This window comes from Eumetopias jubatus, unplaced genomic scaffold (assembly GCF_037043125.1).
Source record: "Eumetopias jubatus isolate StellerSeaLion01/CBP00866 unplaced genomic scaffold, mEumJub1_p1.0 scaffold_4, whole genome shotgun sequence".
In the NCBI taxonomy this organism is placed as follows: domain Eukaryota; kingdom Metazoa; phylum Chordata; class Mammalia; order Carnivora; family Otariidae; genus Eumetopias; species Eumetopias jubatus.
In genome coordinates, this window is record NW_028274810.1 from 3615831 (window position 1) to 3633387 (window position 17557).

General features: G+C 41.7%; 2 protein-coding genes across 2 annotated transcripts; both read left to right on the forward strand.

Moving 5' to 3' along the window:
* Positions 1–1878: 1878 nt before the first annotated feature.
* LOC114197313 (histone H3) lies at positions 1879–2838 on the forward strand. Its single transcript, XM_028088301.2, has one exon. It carries the CDS (start codon positions 1883–1885, stop codon positions 2291–2293), a length of 411 nt encoding a protein of 136 aa, XP_027944102.1. The 5' UTR covers positions 1879–1882; the 3' UTR covers positions 2294–2838.
* On the forward strand, positions 2357–4262 carry LOC114197311 (histone H2B type 2-F). Its single transcript, XM_088022299.1, has one exon. It carries the CDS (start codon positions 3343–3345, stop codon positions 3721–3723), a length of 381 nt encoding a protein of 126 aa, XP_087878425.1. The 5' UTR covers positions 2357–3342; the 3' UTR covers positions 3724–4262.
* Positions 4263–17557: the final 13295 nt, after the last annotated feature.

Genomic DNA, 17557 nt, shown 5'->3' on the forward strand with positions numbered 1-17557 from the left:
TGAGTTCTGTTTTTAAAGGTGACTTCTAAGTGTCAGGGAGCAAGAATTTCCCGTCCCCTTCAAAGTCCTTCTACCTAGACTAAGAATCAAATTGACATGAGACAGATTAACAGGAGAAAATAAAATTTAATTCTGTATGTACAAGGAATCCACACAGACATGGAAATTCCAAAGACAGTCAGGCAGAATGAGGTACATAGTAGTCCTGAGCCAAGGAGCAGGGAGTAGGCCCTGGGACTTCAAAGGGAAGGAATGCAATTCACAGGAAGCTGAAAAAGAGTACATGTTTGGTAAACACGTGTGCTGGGCCACTCAGAAACAATGGGACACAGAGGACTTTGATCAAACAGGCCTTGCTAGGTTCCTCCCTGCCTACCAGACCTTCCGCCTTTCCTTAGCTTTTCCTTTGATTGCATGATAAGAAAATTCCTCAGTGCTTTAAAATGTTTCATCAAGCCTGATGAAACTAGAAATCCATTATAATTTCATTCCTTTGCTTTAGGATATTATGCAGGCCTTGTTACTTGTCTAGGACAAGCCATAATTTCTCTGAGACTCTGTTTCTTTATCTGTGAAATGAAGAAAGTAACATCTATTTCACAGAGTTGGGATTAAATGAGAGAGTGTATGTAGAATTTTTAAATACTGAGTCGTGCTCTCTACATGTTAGGATTACCTGACCAACCACAGGAACAGGTGACAGGTGTTCACATCAGTTATACCTTTGCAAGGACATCTTAAGTCTCCCTAGAGCAGGAGATTGTGCTGCCAATGGGGACTCTTGAAGATATAAAGATAAGTTTCTAGGTTGTTTAGCGTTCAGGAAATCCCCTCAAAATAACTTTTATTTTGCCTTCAGCAGGAAGATAATCATTCATATTGACACCATAAAGTGAGTTTTAAGCTTGTTGGGCCTGATTGTGTTCACAGGTTTGAGTTTTTATGAGGTTTGGATGCAATGCTTTTTCAATAGAATGAGCATATGATTAAAAGTTTTATAACTATTCATACTTTTAAGCATTATTACCTTACATGACTTGTTTTATGACATGCAATTTTCTGAGCAATACTTCAAAGCATATGAAATAACTAAAAAGCAGAGTATGTTCAATTTCCCTATAGAGAATAGAAAAAATGAAACTTTTAGATGAAACTACTTTATTGAAGAAAATATGTTAGCAATCAGTAATCAACGAATAACTTATTTGCTTTGAAACTTTATTATAGCTTTTAATGTGACTGATAAGCAAGTCGACTATTTAGAAACTATTCACCATTGTAAAGAAGAAATTAACGTTTCCCGTGTTATGGTCCTTGACTTAGAAGCGTTTCGTCCACAGGACCTAATTGGCCATTGATGACCAAGGTGGAAAAGCTAAGGAAAGGCGGAAGGCTGTACCCTGTAGGTTGGTGCTTTGGGTAAAGGTAAATTCACTTTTTGGTTCCTTCAACTACTACTGTAATGCAACTAACGCGCTTAGCACAGTGTCAGGCGCTAAATAAATGTTAGCTATGGGATTGGAGTCATAGTAACTCTTAACTGAAACCTAGTTCATGGGAAGGCATGCTTTTATTTCGAAGGGACCTGTTAAAATATAAATCCCAAGCTTGCGAAAACACTTTAAAAATTGCTCTAACAAAAATGACACCCATTTAAAAAAAAGAAAAGAAAAACGTCCGTGATCGGTAAGATTACAGAAAAGTAGGGAAAGGTAAATAAGGGGGAGAGATTCTCATAACAATCTACCCGAGTAAATAGGATTGAATTCTAGCCAATGAGATAACATTCTGGAGGTTCCTACCCCTCCTGGCCCAATCAAGACAAGGCTATGTCTATAAATAAGACTGCCTAGCGCTCCTTGAGTGAGACCAGCAAGACATCATGGCTCGCACGAAGCAGACAGCCCGCAAGTCGACCGGGGGCAAGGCCCCGCGCAAGCAGCTGGCCACCAAGGCGGCCCGCAAGAGCGCGCCGGCCACGGGCGGCGTGAAGAAGCCGCACCGCTACCGGCCGGGCACCGTGGCCCTGCGCGAGATCCGGCGCTACCAGAAGTCCACCGAGCTGCTGATCCGCAAGCTGCCGTTCCAGCGGCTGGTGCGCGAGATCGCGCAGGACTTCAAAACGGACCTGCGCTTCCAGAGCTCGGCTGTGATGGCGCTGCAGGAGGCGAGCGAGGCCTACCTGGTGGGGCTGTTCGAGGACACGAACCTGTGCGCCATCCACGCCAAGCGCGTCACCATCATGCCCAAGGACATCCAGCTGGCTCGCCGCATTCGCGGAGAGCGGGCTTAAGGCTGAGTGTCTTTGAACCATCTAAAGGCTCTTTTCAGAGCCCCCCACGTTTTCACGGAGAGCAGCTGTACCGTTTTCCGCCGGGCGCAGGTCTACGATCGTGCACCTGTGCATCAGATGGATCGGGGTAACTCGCACGTGTTGCGTGACGAGATAATGGAATCAGTCTGCCCTTAAGTCGGCTGGCGCGCCAGAGGGAACAGCTGAGACGGTTTTACAGGTCGTTTTTGCCAAACTTGCTTTTCACATGCTGAGTTACTAAAGTCTGGAGCGTCAACCTAGCCTGAGAAAAACTTTGCAAGAGGGAGGACCCTGCTCTACCAGGTGTTCACAACGTTACAAGCTGCTAGTACAAAACATTGGCACGAACCCAGATACAGAAATTAAGTAAAAAGGCCGTCATGTGGGTTTGTGATAACGGCTGGGATGGGAATCTGGGTTTATCAACCAGATTTTACAGTTAGAACTAAGCCGGATGTTAAGGCCCTGTTTTAAGTACTGAAGCCTCTTCCTGGCTATTGTCTTCAGAGTTGTATGACAATGACCTAATACCTCCCTCGTTGCATAACATAGGTGGCGCAAACAGGAATTTGAGGGAAATACCTGATTTTTTTTTTGAGATGTATCGGGTTTAAAACCAGAAGCAAAACTTCCACAAAGAGTAGGGAAATGGGGCAAAAATAAGAGAATTGTCTTTAGCTGTTCCTTCAGATCTCTTCGATACGCAAGTCTACAATTGAGAAAATGAAAACCATGCCCAAACGTCCCAAACAGGTGAAACTATACTTTTACAGTATTGGTTAGCCTGAAACGGAACACTTTGATTGGCTAAGAAGACTTTTACTCTGCTAGCCACTAAGGAAGTGCGAGCCGAAGCTATTATTTATGTGGGCTCCACCCCCTTATGACGACATTGTTGGAAATTAACCAATGAAAATGCAGTCCCTTGCGAGCCTTCATTTGCATACAGGCTCTATAAGTAGCGCGTAAGCAAGCCTTTTGGAAGTAGTCCGGATCGTTTCTGGAGCGTGGCGTTTCTTCTTGCAAAAATGCCTGATCCAGCAAAGTCGGCTCCTGCTCCCAAGAAGGGTTCCAAGAAGGCTGTTACGAAAGTACAGAAGAAGGACGGTAAGAAGCGCAAGCGCAGCCGTAAGGAGAGCTACTCCGTTTATGTGTATAAAGTGTTGAAGCAGGTTCATCCGGACACTGGCATCTCCTCTAAGGCTATGGGCATCATGAATTCCTTCGTCAACGACATCTTCGAGCGCATCGCTGGTGAGGCCTCCCGCCTGGCGCATTACAACAAGCGTTCGACCATCACGTCCCGGGAGATCCAGACGGCCGTGCGCCTGCTGCTGCCCGGCGAGCTGGCCAAGCACGCCGTGTCCGAGGGCACCAAGGCGGTCACCAAGTACACCAGCTCGAAGTAAGGGCGCGCAAAGGACGTAATAGGACAGCTACTTTACCCCAACGGCTCTTTTCAGAGCCATTTTATTTGTCACACTAAGCGGCTGTAAGCACTTGCTAGAAGATGTGGCTTTTGGTTAGGTGGGGTGGGCCTGTGCTCTCCGAAACATTTGGGTTTGGGGCCAAGTTAAGACCGTGATAAAGATTGCTCTGGCTGTTAAAATCTGGAACCTCCTATAGTGCGGTGGTGTCACCTAGTGGCATGACTCTTGGTAACAAAATTATTCCTTAAAATGGTGTCTACCTAGTTCTGAGTCTGAGATGGAAGCTTAGACACAGTTTAAAGTTTTTGTTTTTGGCGGGGGTTGCTGTTCTACTTCTCTGCCCTTAAATGTCAACGCAAGGTTTTTCTTAAATGAGCGAGCCGGAATGTTTCCCTTAGTGTACCAAACGAACAATCCCTCCGTTCCGCACTCCCCACCGCGTTTTAATGTTCTATTCGTAAACGTTTCTGGGTGTCTGTCACGAACGGTGCGCAATTAAAGCCATATGGTTTAGTCTTTTCGGCCTACGTGTCTCAATCTGTCCTTGCTTAACTTCCTCCCTAGCCCAGTCCTTTAACCAGGTAAAAATTTTTGCCTCCTACCCCTTAGGACGTTTAGTAATATCTGGAGACAAAGTTTTTCTCTTGGAGAGGGGTGCTAACTGGCATTTAGTGGATAAGGGCCACGGATGCTGATAAACATACCAAAATGCATAAGACAACCCCCACGGCCAAGAGTTCCATCTCTGTAACCTCAGTCCTTGCAGGGGCAGCTGCCTGACCCAGCCGCCAGACTTCCCTTCCGTGAGGATTTGGATTTAATTCTCATTTGGGTCCAAAACTTCCCTCCACCCCACCACCTAGTCAATGTTATTTTGCTTTTGGTGAAAAGCTGAGAACGCAGATATAGTGTGATTACTTACTATGCCACAGGAAAATTATCTTCTCCAGGGCAAGGAACTTATCTTCTCTAAGTTTCCTGGTTATATAAGAACCACCTTGGTGCTTGCTAAACACATTCCCAGGTGCCTCTCCTGGAGCTTCCTGATAAAGTCAGGTGGTTTTTAGTGTTCTCAGGTGTATTTAAAAAAAAGTTGGGGGCGTATGATGTGCCAATGGCCACAGCTAACATACGAGATGAATTTCTAAAGACCCCTTAGTTCAAACTTGCATAACTCAAGACAAATCCCGACAGAGGCTGGTGAATGTTTTACCAAACCAAAGGTATCCTTAAGGTAAAAGAAAAAATCTTAGTTTCCAGTTCATTTATCAAGCTTTGAAATTAAGCCATTCTTGATAAATGTTAAGGAATTTGCTTGACAAGTTTGTGCTTAAAATGAATTTTATTTATAATGTAAGAGTTCAAATTTACACCCAATTAAAGTTAATAAAATGGGCTGTGTATGATTTCTTTCACTGGAAAATGAAGATTTTTCTGAGTCATTTTCCCTGGCGAGAGGAATGACTCACTGAGAATTTTATTTTCCCAGTGAAAGAAAAATCATTATGCAGCACATTTTATAGTTGGAAAAGTTAGTAAGTGAAAAGGCCAGGGTGTCTATCTTCTCCATCAAGTTATCAGACCATCAGAGACATCATCTGGTCTCCTCCCCTAAGATCCTGAAGGCTCTCTTCTCCCTGAGGACTAGCGAGTGACCCTTATTTCTCATGGTCTTTGGAGGCTGTTAAAGCATTGTCAACTGGCTCACCTAATCGAAAGCTAGCATTAATTACTCATGACTGAAGGATTAAGCCCCAACACCTTATCCTGAAACTAAAGGCCTTCTGCCATCTCACCAAAACTTCCCTTCAATTGCTTGTTTTCCTCAGATCTGTAGCAGAGCCAAAATGCAGTACCCACTGTCGTATAATGCCTCTTAAGTTTCTAGTCCTTTGTGCTTTTGATAGGTGGCCTTCTAAAGCATAGTACTTTCTGTTGCTCTTGCAACTACTCAAAGCCTGTCAACCTGCCCGTTCTCTAAACTGTTGCTCAAATCTCGCTCCTTGAAGCCTTCCCATCCCATTCTAGGTCACAGTAGTCTTTCTCCTTTTAACTCGTAAGGCTTTCTTTGTTCCTTGCACAGTGAATCTGCAATTAACTGTAGCTTTGTGAACTGGGTAGTCTTTTTCCCTAATTTCTTTTTCATTGTTTTTACATGTTCTTGTTTGTCTTCTAATGGAAGACAGGGTTTACTTAAAAAAAAAATACTTATTAGAAACTTCCACAAAGGTTGTTCTAGAGTCCATTATAAAATAGCATCTCAGGGGCACCTGGTTGGTTAAGCAACTGACTCTTGGCTGCAGCTCAGGTCATGATCGCAGGGTCGTGAGATCGAGCCCTGAGTTGGGCTCCATGGTCAGCTGCTGAGTCTGCTTGAGATTCTCTCACTCTCCTCCCTCTTCCTCTGCCCCTCTCCCCTCTCGTGCTCTCGCTCAAACAAATAAAATCTTAAAAAAAAAAAAAATAGCATCTTGGTGAAAGTTTGTTGACTGATTGCCCAGACCAGAGAATGCTAGAAAATTGGTCTGAAGGTGGTAAGTTCATGTACTACAATAAGCTTTTTTTCCTCCACTTTTCCCTAAATTTTCCTGCTCCTTTAATCTGAAACACTCATTTATAATAATTATTGACCCACTTAAAAACAACTGTTGGAGATTAAAAACTCCTAAGAGGGGCAGATAAGAGTACTGCACTTGACTGCTTCCTTTCATCCTAGTTTCCAAAATGATGGGATTCTACTGGAACTTTTTCAGCCTAGTTTGGATGCTGCTTTTCCAGTGTTGCAAGCAAGGGTGAGGAGGGAGATGCATTCCAGAAGATGAAAAATGTTTGTGGTATGAAGATAAGGAGCTTTATATATCAGATCCAGTGAGCATTGTAAATGGGCTTGGTCTGGGTCAGGTCAAATGTCATTAAGATTGGTTAGTCATTATTTCAAGGACTAGGGAATGGATTGTGGTATCTATATACACTTACAAACATGACAGTTTAATCTTGTCCTAATTTTTAGACAAATGCCTCATTTTAAAACTGGGTGCATTTCCGGGCACCTGGGTGGCTCAGTTGGTTAAGCGACTGCCTTCGGCTCAGGTCATGATCCTGGAGTCCCGGGATCGAGTCCCACATCGGGCTTCCTGCTCAGCAGGGAGTCTGCTTCTCCCTCTGACCCTCTTCCCTCTCGTGCTTTCTATCTCTCATTCTCTCTCTCTCTCAAATAAATAAATAAAATCTTTAAAAAAAAAAACTGGGTGCATTTCCTAAAAGTGATCTAAGAGTCAAAACACTTAAATTCAGGGGCGCTTGGGTGCCTCAGTCGTTAAGCGTCTGCCTTCAGCTCAGGTCATGATCCCAGGGTTCTGGGATCGAGCCCCACATCGGGCTCTCTGCTCAGCGGGAAGCCTGCTTCTCCCTCTCCCACTCCCCCTGCTTGTGTTTCCTCTCTCGCTGTCTCTCTCTGTCAAATAAATAAAAATCTTAAAAAAAAAACTTAAATTCGGACGACTATAATTCAAGCACAGGACAACAGTTGGGAAATGTTATACGATCTCTTTGAGGGGCATAAAGTAGGAGTTATGAAAGAATGTCAATCTTGAGGAAGGAACAAGACTGTTTTGGAGAATTACCAGATAGTGATTTTTTTCCTACATTTTATAACTTATAGCTGAGCCATCATATGATTTGGCAAAAATAGAAAACTTGATAAAAAAATTCTAGATCCCATACTGCCTACATGAACAAGCTTTTGAAATATAAAAGCAGGGTGTGTTTTCTTTTCATGTATAATCAAATATATCAAACATATAATATTAGTAAAACAGATGGATAAAAAGATGTAAATACATCTAATAGAAGGGATTACACCAGTATAAAAATAATTACAATTCAAGGCAAAACGTGTTATTCCCAAAAGAGGGGCTAAGAAGGAAATGTTATGAGTTAAGGAGAATGATAGGTTGCATCTGGCTGGAGGGTTCAGGAATATTCCATGAGGAGAACTTACATGTGCCAAGTCCTATATGGGTGATAGGGATACGTAGGTGTCCTCCTTCCCAAGTCCATGAGGTTCCTCTGGAATATTGTTTGTAACCAATATATCAAGTATCCTCTGGTAATTTTTTTTAAGTTTTCATTTTATCCAATTTTCTGTAACCTCTTCAATTTTTCTGATTTTGGTAGATGAAATTCTCCATCACTCTATATTCTGTGACTAGAGGTCATTAATACACCCTTCATGCAGGTTGTAACATTTTCCTTTGACTTTAATATATCTCTTTTAAAAATTGTATTTTTTAATTAAAATTATTTATTTATTTGCCAGAGAGAGAGCACAAGCAGGGGGAGAAGCAGGCTCCCTGATGCGGGACTCGATCCCAGGACCCTGGGATCATGACCTGAGCCAAAGGCAGACACTTAACCAACTGAGCCACCCAGGCATCCCCTTAAATATTTTATTTTCACAGACAATTTTATGTCATTACATTGAAAAGCTCTGGCTGCCCCTCCTGCCTTACACAACAATTCAAGTCACATTGTTCTTGGCTCACAGCATCTCAAACCTGTTGAAACTTTGTTCACCATAGTCCTAGCTTGAGAGAAATTTGATTTTATTGTTCCCTGTGAGATTAATTTTCTCTGGGGAGGTGACTATGATAGGGTGAGTGAATAATAAGCCTTTTCTTAGTCACCTATGATTTATCAGAAAATATTGTTGACTCAAAATATGTCAAGTCTCCAACCACACCTTGACACCTCCATGGCTGCCCCCTGCCCTAAGCCACCGCCACATCCTCAGGATATTTGCAATGGCCTTTGGACTGGTCTCCTTGCTTCTGCCATCTACCCTCACGCTCCGTTTTCCACAAAATAGCCGGAGTAAACTTCTTGAAACATGAGTCAGATCCTGTTACTCCCACACTCTTCTCCCCATTGGAACACCCCCCCCCCCACCACCACCACCTGCGCCAACCATGGCTTCAGAGTGAAGGCCACATCCTTATGATGGCGGGCATACACCTCCTGTCTTCCCGCTCTCCCTTTTGTTTGCTCCACTTCCTCACACTTGTCTCCCTGTCCTTCCAGAAGATGCCAAGGCCCTGGTATCTCAGGGCCTTTGTACTTGCCATTTCCTCTTCTGGAAAGGCTCTTCCCCAGATACTTACGTGACTGGCTTCTTCATGTCTTTTAGGTTTCTGCTCAAAGGATACCTTACCATCTTGTCATTGAGGACTTCCTTGAGCAGCTTATATAAGATAACAAGCCCACTTCTACTTCCCCCAACTTCATGATACTTTTTATTCCCCTACTTTTCTTAATTTTCCTCCATGGACCACCTGATACTGATGTGTTTATTTATTACTGAATCAGAACCTACCAAAAAAAACTATTCTTACCTGCTTACTGTAACTCCATGCTTTCTGGGTGCAAGGCTTCTCAATTAGAGGCTAATTTACCAGCTTCTCTTGTATCTAGGTCTGTCCATAAGACAAAGTTCTGGGCCAATGAGATGTGACTGGAAGTGATATATATTATTTCAAGTTTGTGCCCTAAAAAGGAAAAGGTATGTGCTTCCCTTGCCTTTTTTTTCCCCCTTTCCTCTGGCTCAGTTGTAGAAATGGTGGCAGGAACTGTGGCAACCACCTCGGACCCAGAAACAAATCTTGTGATAAGGATAGCTGAAGTGCTCTCCTAGCCCTGGGACTATGACATGAGAGATAAACAGAGTTGTATCTTCTTTAAGCCACTGGGTTTTTAAAGATTTGTTACAATAATTTAGGCTGTATTCTGACCCATTGTCTGATTCTCTTCTTACCTTCCCAGAGTAAGTCCTATAGAAGCAGGTACTTTTTATTTTTCTATCCCCATCATCTAGAACTGCATCTGGAACATAGTGGGCACTCAGTAAATACTTATGAGATGAACGGATTGATGAGGGACAAGTAGTTGAAAAGGATGGCAGAGCTTGAAGACCTAGATTTAATAAAAAAAAATTATTGAATTTGAAACCTTTTGCCCTCTGAATGAGGAACAGCACAATATAGAATGAAGGTCTACGTGAGGTTGCAACAACCATGGTCCACAAATCAGTTTAGAAGCTTCACAGTATAAGTTGTTGGATATTTCTACTAACCTACACTAATTCAGAAGCAGTAAGAGGGTAAAAGAAAACTTTTGTTTCCTCTACTACTCCCAATCCTTCTAGCCACCAAATGTGCAGGTTCTCCACACCAAGCAATTCTGACGTTAACCTACCTGGATTTGGCACAGACTTCCCCCCACTTCAGACACTACTCACAGTAGTGGGTCTCCAGGTTACCCACACTTCTGTCAGTCTTGGCTACAAATCAGGGGTTCTCACCCCTCTTCAGATTTGATCATTTTTTACAATGACTCATAGAACTCTGGGAAACATGTTTACCAGTTTATTATAAAGGGTCTAGGAAGGGATACAGATGATCAGCCAGGTGAAGTTGTACACAGGGCAAGGTCCAGAAGGGTCCCGAGTGCAGGAGCTTCTGTCCCTGTGGAGTTGTGGTGTCTACCCTGCTGAAATGTGTATGTGTGCACCAACCCAGAAGCTTTCTGAACCCCATAGTTTAGGGATTTTTATGGGGCCTTTATCAAGTAGACATGATGGATTATTGGCTCAATCTCCAGCCCTTCTCCTTCCTGGAGGATGGGGGGTGGGGCTAAAAGCTCAAAGCTTCTAATTATAGTTTGGCCTTTCTGGTGACCAACCTCCATCCTGAAGCTTTCTAGGAGCCCACCAAAAGCCAACTCTTTAGAACAAAAGACACTTCCCATTACCCGGGAAATTCCAAGAGATCTAGGAGCTTTGTATCAGGAACCAGGGGCAGAGACCAAATAAATATTTCTTACTATGTCACCGTCCACCCCCGGTCTCTAGCCACGGACCCCTTCCAGCAAACTGATTATAATAAAGTCAAAATATACTGCCTGAGGGGCACTTGGGTGGCTCAGTCAGTTCTTGATCTTGGGGTCATGGGTTCAGGCCCTGCTGCTTTGGGAACCATGCTGGGTATGGAACTTACTTTAAAAAAAAAAAGAGGGGTGCCTGGGTGGCTCAGTTGGTTAAGCGACTGCCTTCAGCTCAGGTCATTATCCCAGTGTCCTGGGATCAAGCCCTGCATCAGGCTCCCTGCTGGGCAGGGGGCCTGCTTCTCCCTCTCCCTCTGCCACTCCCACCGCTTGTGCTCTCCTGCTCTCTGTCAAATAAATAAAATCTTTAAAAAAAAGAAAAGATACTGGCTGAAAAGGCAGTGTGGTGATGAACATTAGCGGTGAGTCCCAGTTTCCCCACCTGAGAGCTATATGACCTTGGGAAAGTGTCTTCACTCCTCTCTCAATTTCTTCCTCTGTAAAATGAAAAAAATAATGGAACCTACATTATAGGTTTGTTATGAAGATTAAATGAGCTAATATGTTTTATGCACTTAGAGTAGCTGGAACACAGTAAATATTTGATCAGTATTTCATTATGATTATGGTTAGGAAGGCACTTCCTGCAGGTACCACTGTACCTCCAGAGCATATTTCTAGTGATTTGAGAGTCACCTCCCTACATGTTGGAGCAATAAGACCTTCATTTTCTAAAACATCATCCAAGGAGACAATTCCACAATTTACTTGTGGGGACTTTGATTCTGTAGAACCTTCAATATCTGTTATATGTCCCGATAGGGAAAAAAAATGAATTAGAAAACAAGACCTTATGTATAGTATCTGTTACCAGTGCTCTATAAAGACCTATATTATCTGGCAAATACCTTTAAAAAAATCAGATTATGTTTGCAATACTTTCCATCAATGTTTTTAGGAAAAATGAAATACTTTCATTAAATACTTCTTTCCTATTTCTGATTTCTGAGTTGAAATCTCTGAATTTTAAGGACTTAACCCAGGAGCAAGTCGAGTGAATAAAAATGATTTAGGGCACATTATGAGGTAGCACAGAGAAGGACACACCTTATAACCAAAAGGAGAATAGGCAAATATTTGGGAAATGTTAAAATCAGAAATTTTAAAATGGGCTTGGTGGAGCCAGGTTGATGACTTATGGGTCAATCATTTCTGCTTATTTAAAGTATTTCACATTTTTCCTCTCAGTATTTTCGAGATGAAGCTCTTGTTTTTGCCACTTACTCAGGAACCAAAGTTTTCCCAAGAATATAAGGAAGACTTTCTTATGTAAACTATAGTCCAAGGAGTAGCAAACAAGGCAGATGATAGCTCTGAGACCTCAAGATTTCTTTTCTTTGGCCAAGAACACATTATATAATAGGTGATATATTTCAGATGGTTGTAGTAAAAAGAGGCATAAGAATCTAGAGTCTCACTATCAGCCAATCCAAGGAACTTTGCTTAGATGACCAAAGCCAGAAAGACCAAAGTGGGGAAATAATAGAACTTATGCAGTTCTCCAGTATTTGACCTTTGGGGACCAAATTTGGATGCTGGCTTACTGTCTCAAGGTAGTAAAGAGGTAGTGGCTTGGGATTGGTTGATTATTTTGAGAGAGAGATCGAGATCTTAATTGATCTTGGGACTTGAATAATACCAGGCATCCAGAAGAAGGAATCTTGTGACAAAAAAATGGAAAACACAGGTTAGTGAAATGAAGTAAGGAGCAAATTTTCTCTGTTGCTTCACATGATCAAGAGCAGTGATTATAAATTACCAGAAGGTTGGGGGAAGTCCATATCACTCTTTTGATATCATATCTTTTTAACATTCAGGAGAAGAGAATATACGTAAAGACATCAGCTTTGTTTTTGTAGGCAATGATGTTTGAGTCTTGTCTAAGTCTTAGTTTCTACTTGGTAGGATTCTAATTTTCAAATGCATTGAAAGAAAACTCTTTAGGCCAAGAGGGAGTGTGAAACACAGTTCAGATACACCACAGATAAAACCCTGGGCAAATGTTGCTCAATGTTCTTAATATAATTCCCAATCTAGGGTTGGGCCTTAAACTACTTGAATTTCTTTCTGGAGATGCGTTTCATCTAGTTTGGCATGTCTAGACTTAAGACCCACATTATAACATGTAGAATAATGAGCAAGAGAAAGGCATACTGGTTAACCTATATATATTAGGGTTACTTCCAGCAAGTGAATATACCTTTGTTTCCTTAGGCTTCTTCCCTCCTCTGCCTGCTGCACTATGAAAAATGAAGAAAAATTATTTTGCTTATTGAAGTGTCTCTGTAGGGGACATTCCCCCCGGTGTTTGATTTGTTGAATTGTTCATAGTTGTTGTCGTTTTTTCACATTACTATCAATAATTAAGAAATTATTCTTTAAAAAGATTTTATTTATTTGACACAGAGAGAGAGAGATAGCAAAAGAGGGAGAACAAGCAAGGGGAGTGGCAGAGGGAAAGGGAGAAGCAGGCTTCCCACTGAGCAAGGAGCCTGGTGCGGGCCTCGATCCCAGGACCCTGGGATCATGACCCAAGCTGAAGGCAGACGCTTAACCGACTGAGCCACCCAAGTTCCCCTAAGAAATTATTCTTAAGTGAATTTTTTTTTCAGAAATAGCAGATGTGTGTAGAGAACACAATTTTAGGATTGGCAGGAGAGTTAACCAAGGTAAAACTTGAATTTCAATCCTTGGCCTAGAGAAAAAACCTAAGAAACCTTTTCATTGCCTAAGGGAGGTGTATTTCATGGTATTATGATTGTGGGATGTGTTTAGATGGGAAAGGGGCATAATAGATCAATCTTTCTGGATTAGTATATGCAAATCATTTATAGTGGGTAAAAGCAGAGTCTCAGGAATTGGCAGATCAAGTCGACTAAAACTTGCTGAGGATATGGAGGATTTGAAGAACACGGTCAACAAACTTAGTCATAATTGTACTTATACCCACACCATCTTGTATCCAAAGTAGAAAATGTACATTTTGGATTCACGTAAATCCTGATAAAAACTGACCATGTGTAAGATGACAAATGAAAGCTCAACAAGTGTTGAAAAGTTGAAACTATATGATATACATTCACTAATCATAATGCAAGGACATAACTAAAAATATTTTCCTTGATCTATACTGTTAGGAAATAGCATATGGACTAAAGAGAAAAAAAAATTAAAATTATATACAATAATAGTAACAAATAATAATACAATATTAATACAATAACAATACAATTATAATAACAAAGAGAATACTATATATTAAAACTTATATTAAGAGGTCAGAGGAAAAGTCATGGCTTTAAAATGCATTTATGAGAGAATGAGAATTATTAAAAATAATGAAGTAAAGCTTTTAACATAAAGCTAATAAAGGGACACCAAAACAGGAGGGAAGTAGAAGAATAAATTAGGATAGAAGCAGAAATGAATAGATCATACTTCCTCATTCCCCCAAAATAGAACTAATCAATAAAGCCAAAATCTGGTTCTTTGAAAGAAAATTAAAGGGTTAATCCTTTGGCAATTTAATATTGAAAGAGAAAAACACACTACTATATCAGCAACGTTAAGTATAGAAGATATTTTAAGTGGTATGTGTATTTGACACATATATTTGCAAATGTAGACAAAATATTTACTTTTTAATACAAGTGATCAAAGTTGCCCTAAGAAAGGTAGAATGACTGAATAAAAATAGCTATAGGAGAAACTGAAAAGATAGGCAAAGACCTACCCTTAAAAACAGCAAAGAAACTCTCCGGAGAGTTTCACCAGACATTGAGGGAAGAGACGATATTTATATAAATTGACCAAGATAATGGAAAAAAGATTAAAAGCCACATGCAAATATTATGAGACAAAGACAGCAACAGATACTATTAAGTTTAAGTGAAACAGGGGTCCCTGGGTGGTGTGGTTGGTTAAGCATTCAACTCTTGGTTTCAGTTCAAGTCATGATCTCAGGGTTGTGAGATCGAGCCGCTGCATTGGGCCCTATGCTCCGCACATGTCTGCTTAAGACTCTCTCTCCCTCTGCCCCTCCCTCCTGCCCTCTCTCTCTAAAATAAATAAATAAGTCTTAAAAAAAAAGATTAAGTGAAATAAGCCCTGCAAAGCAAATAAAAGGGTTTTTGGTAAATAAAACAAATCCATAGATCTTAGATATCATGGGCCACAATACAGATTTGAAAGTGGAATGAAAGGTAACTGGGATAAGAAACTGCAATTCAAGAAGCTGTTAAGTGCAGGGTTAAGATTTGAATTTTAGTTTGTTGTACCCAAAGCCTGTGAAATTTCAAGATGTGATTGAATTCAAGTTAAGAAATGATTATTTTCAAAAAAAGAAAGAAATGATTATTTTCTAAAATAAATATGGTTCTTATAAACCTGTTGCAAATGCCTATTTCTTCTTATCTTTAAGGCCTTTTTCTGCCCTTTCAGAAGAAATGGTCTTCAAAGTCACAGCCGGACTCCAGAGCTGATTTACTGGAGATCATGTCATGGCTTCCTCAAAATTCTCTTCTTAGAGAGAACCACATTTGGGGAATTTATTTCTCCAGAATGTGTAAACCAATTATTTCTAGTCTTCCTTAGAGATTTTCTATCTCCATTAACTCACTTGTCATGTTTGGGAAACTTTCCCTTTAACACATGCTCCCTCTTCACAATTTATTCTTAAGCAGAGGAGGTAAGGAGTAATGGACTTTGTGTGATAAGGAATGAAATGGGGAAGGCAGAAAGATGAGCTTTTAGGAACTTGGACCCTACAATTAGAAACAAACCAAGAAATAAGGAATAATGTAAGGACAGCAGACAATTTTATTGGATCTCATTTGACTGCCAGTGTGCATTAACAGGGAAATCTCTACCTAAAAGACCTTATGGAGGCCCAGATTTTCAACTTACTAGAATTTTCTTTTTACATCCTGCTTTCCATTGCCAACCTTAATAGACAGTTCTCTTAGGTTCTTTCAGTTTTTATATTATCATAACTATGAGACTGGTAATAATCACTTCCTAAGATTTTAACAATACCATTTACAATAACTTACAAAAATGAAAAACCTAGGGATAAATCTAACAAAAAGATGAACAAGACTTCTAGGGAGAAAATCCTTTTTGATTTGATTGTTGAGAGATATTAACAAGGATATAAAAAATGGAGAGTTATACCATGTTCATGAATTGGAAAAGTCAATATTTTAATGATGTCAGTCTCTATCCTTCACTCTCACTCCCAAAATCTACAGATTTAATGCAATCCCACTCCAAATCCCATAGTCTTCTCAGGAGAATTTGATATAGTTTATCACTCTTTTTTTCTTGAGACCTTTCTTCTTCTGTTTTTCTCCTATTTCATTGGCTATTCCTTGTCAACATCTTTTGCTGCCAACGCTTCTACGCAACCTTTAAGATTTGGTACATCCCAGGGTTCAGCCTTAGACCCTTTTCTGTTTTCTATCTGTACTTTCTGCTTACATTGTCTCTTCTAACCCCATGGCTCTAAATGCCACATATATATGATGATTCTCAAATTTTTATCTCTACTCCAACATTGTTCTCTGAGCTCCACTCATATTCCATGGCTTTGTCAACAGTTACACTTAAATGTCAAATAGGAATCTTAATACGTCCAATACAAAACTTTTGCTTCTTGCTACTCCTCTCTCCCATTACACCAACTTGCTCTTTCGCAGTTCCTGGTCCTGGTCAATAGAATCAGTTTATTGCTCAGGCCCAAATCTAGAAGTTGTTCCTGATTCCTCTTTTTCCCACATTCACTACCTCTAATCAATCAGCAAGCTTTTTGGGCACTTCGTACAAAATATATTCCAAATGCAACACTTCTCAACACCTCCACTGCTCCCTGTAAATCCAAAATACCATTGTCTCTCACCAGATTCCTAACTGGTTTCCATGCTTCCATGTTGTCCAGCCCTTACTGCCAATGGGGTCTGTCTCCAACTGGCCTGGTGGCAGTGAGAACTGTTGAACCCCTTCCAGCCAACTGCCAACCATGCCTCCATTCCATCTGGTTTTCAGGAGGTCAGGCTATCTTTGGCTTCTGGGGTGGAGGTGGGTCCAGAAGGCTCTAGGTTTTCTCCCAATTGTGTGGTAGCCAAGAAAGACGTAGAATGGACCCAACTCTTCCCGTTTTACCCCAAACCAGTCGATATGCTCTGGGGTTTCCTTCTCAGGCTAGGAACAATCTGTTCTGAAATGGGCCTGAACTCCTGTAGAAGCTCGAATGAGTTTAGGGCTTTCCGTATGGAGCCTGGAAGATGAAAAACTGACCCACCCTTCTCACAACCAATTGCCTGTTCTGCTCTTTAACTTTCTCCTCTGGGGTGTTGTACTTAGTTCTGTAAGCTCTGGGGATTACAAAATGTGCCCGAGAGCCTTGGTAAGTCCAGCAGGCTTTTGGGTATTGTACCTGCTGAATCTCAAAGCGATGAAAGAACACCCTTCCTTCAGCCCCGCCCCCAACACCCACCACCTTCCTCCCCGCCACCTGCACCAATCCCCCCGGGGCCCTGTTCTCAGTCCTGGTAGCTCTTGTCATCCGGGATAGGACAGGTCTTTGGGAGAAGCCACGTGATTCCCGAATGCATTTCAGAGCAGCCCTTGAAGAGCCTGCGGGGCTCCCTGCCCACTGCCCATCTGGTTCTGCGGGCCCGGGGTCCCTTCCTGGCTCTGACGATGGCGGAACCGGCAGGAAAGTCATCTGTGCTTGACTGAACGGCCGTCATTCACTCCCCACCTGCTCCTTCCCGGCTGCCGTCTCCTCCAGCCACCTTTCTCTTGGGTCTCCCGGCTGGTCAGCGCCCGTCCCCTTCCCGCGGTCTCCCAGTCGTAGTCCTCCTCTCCGCAGGGTGGC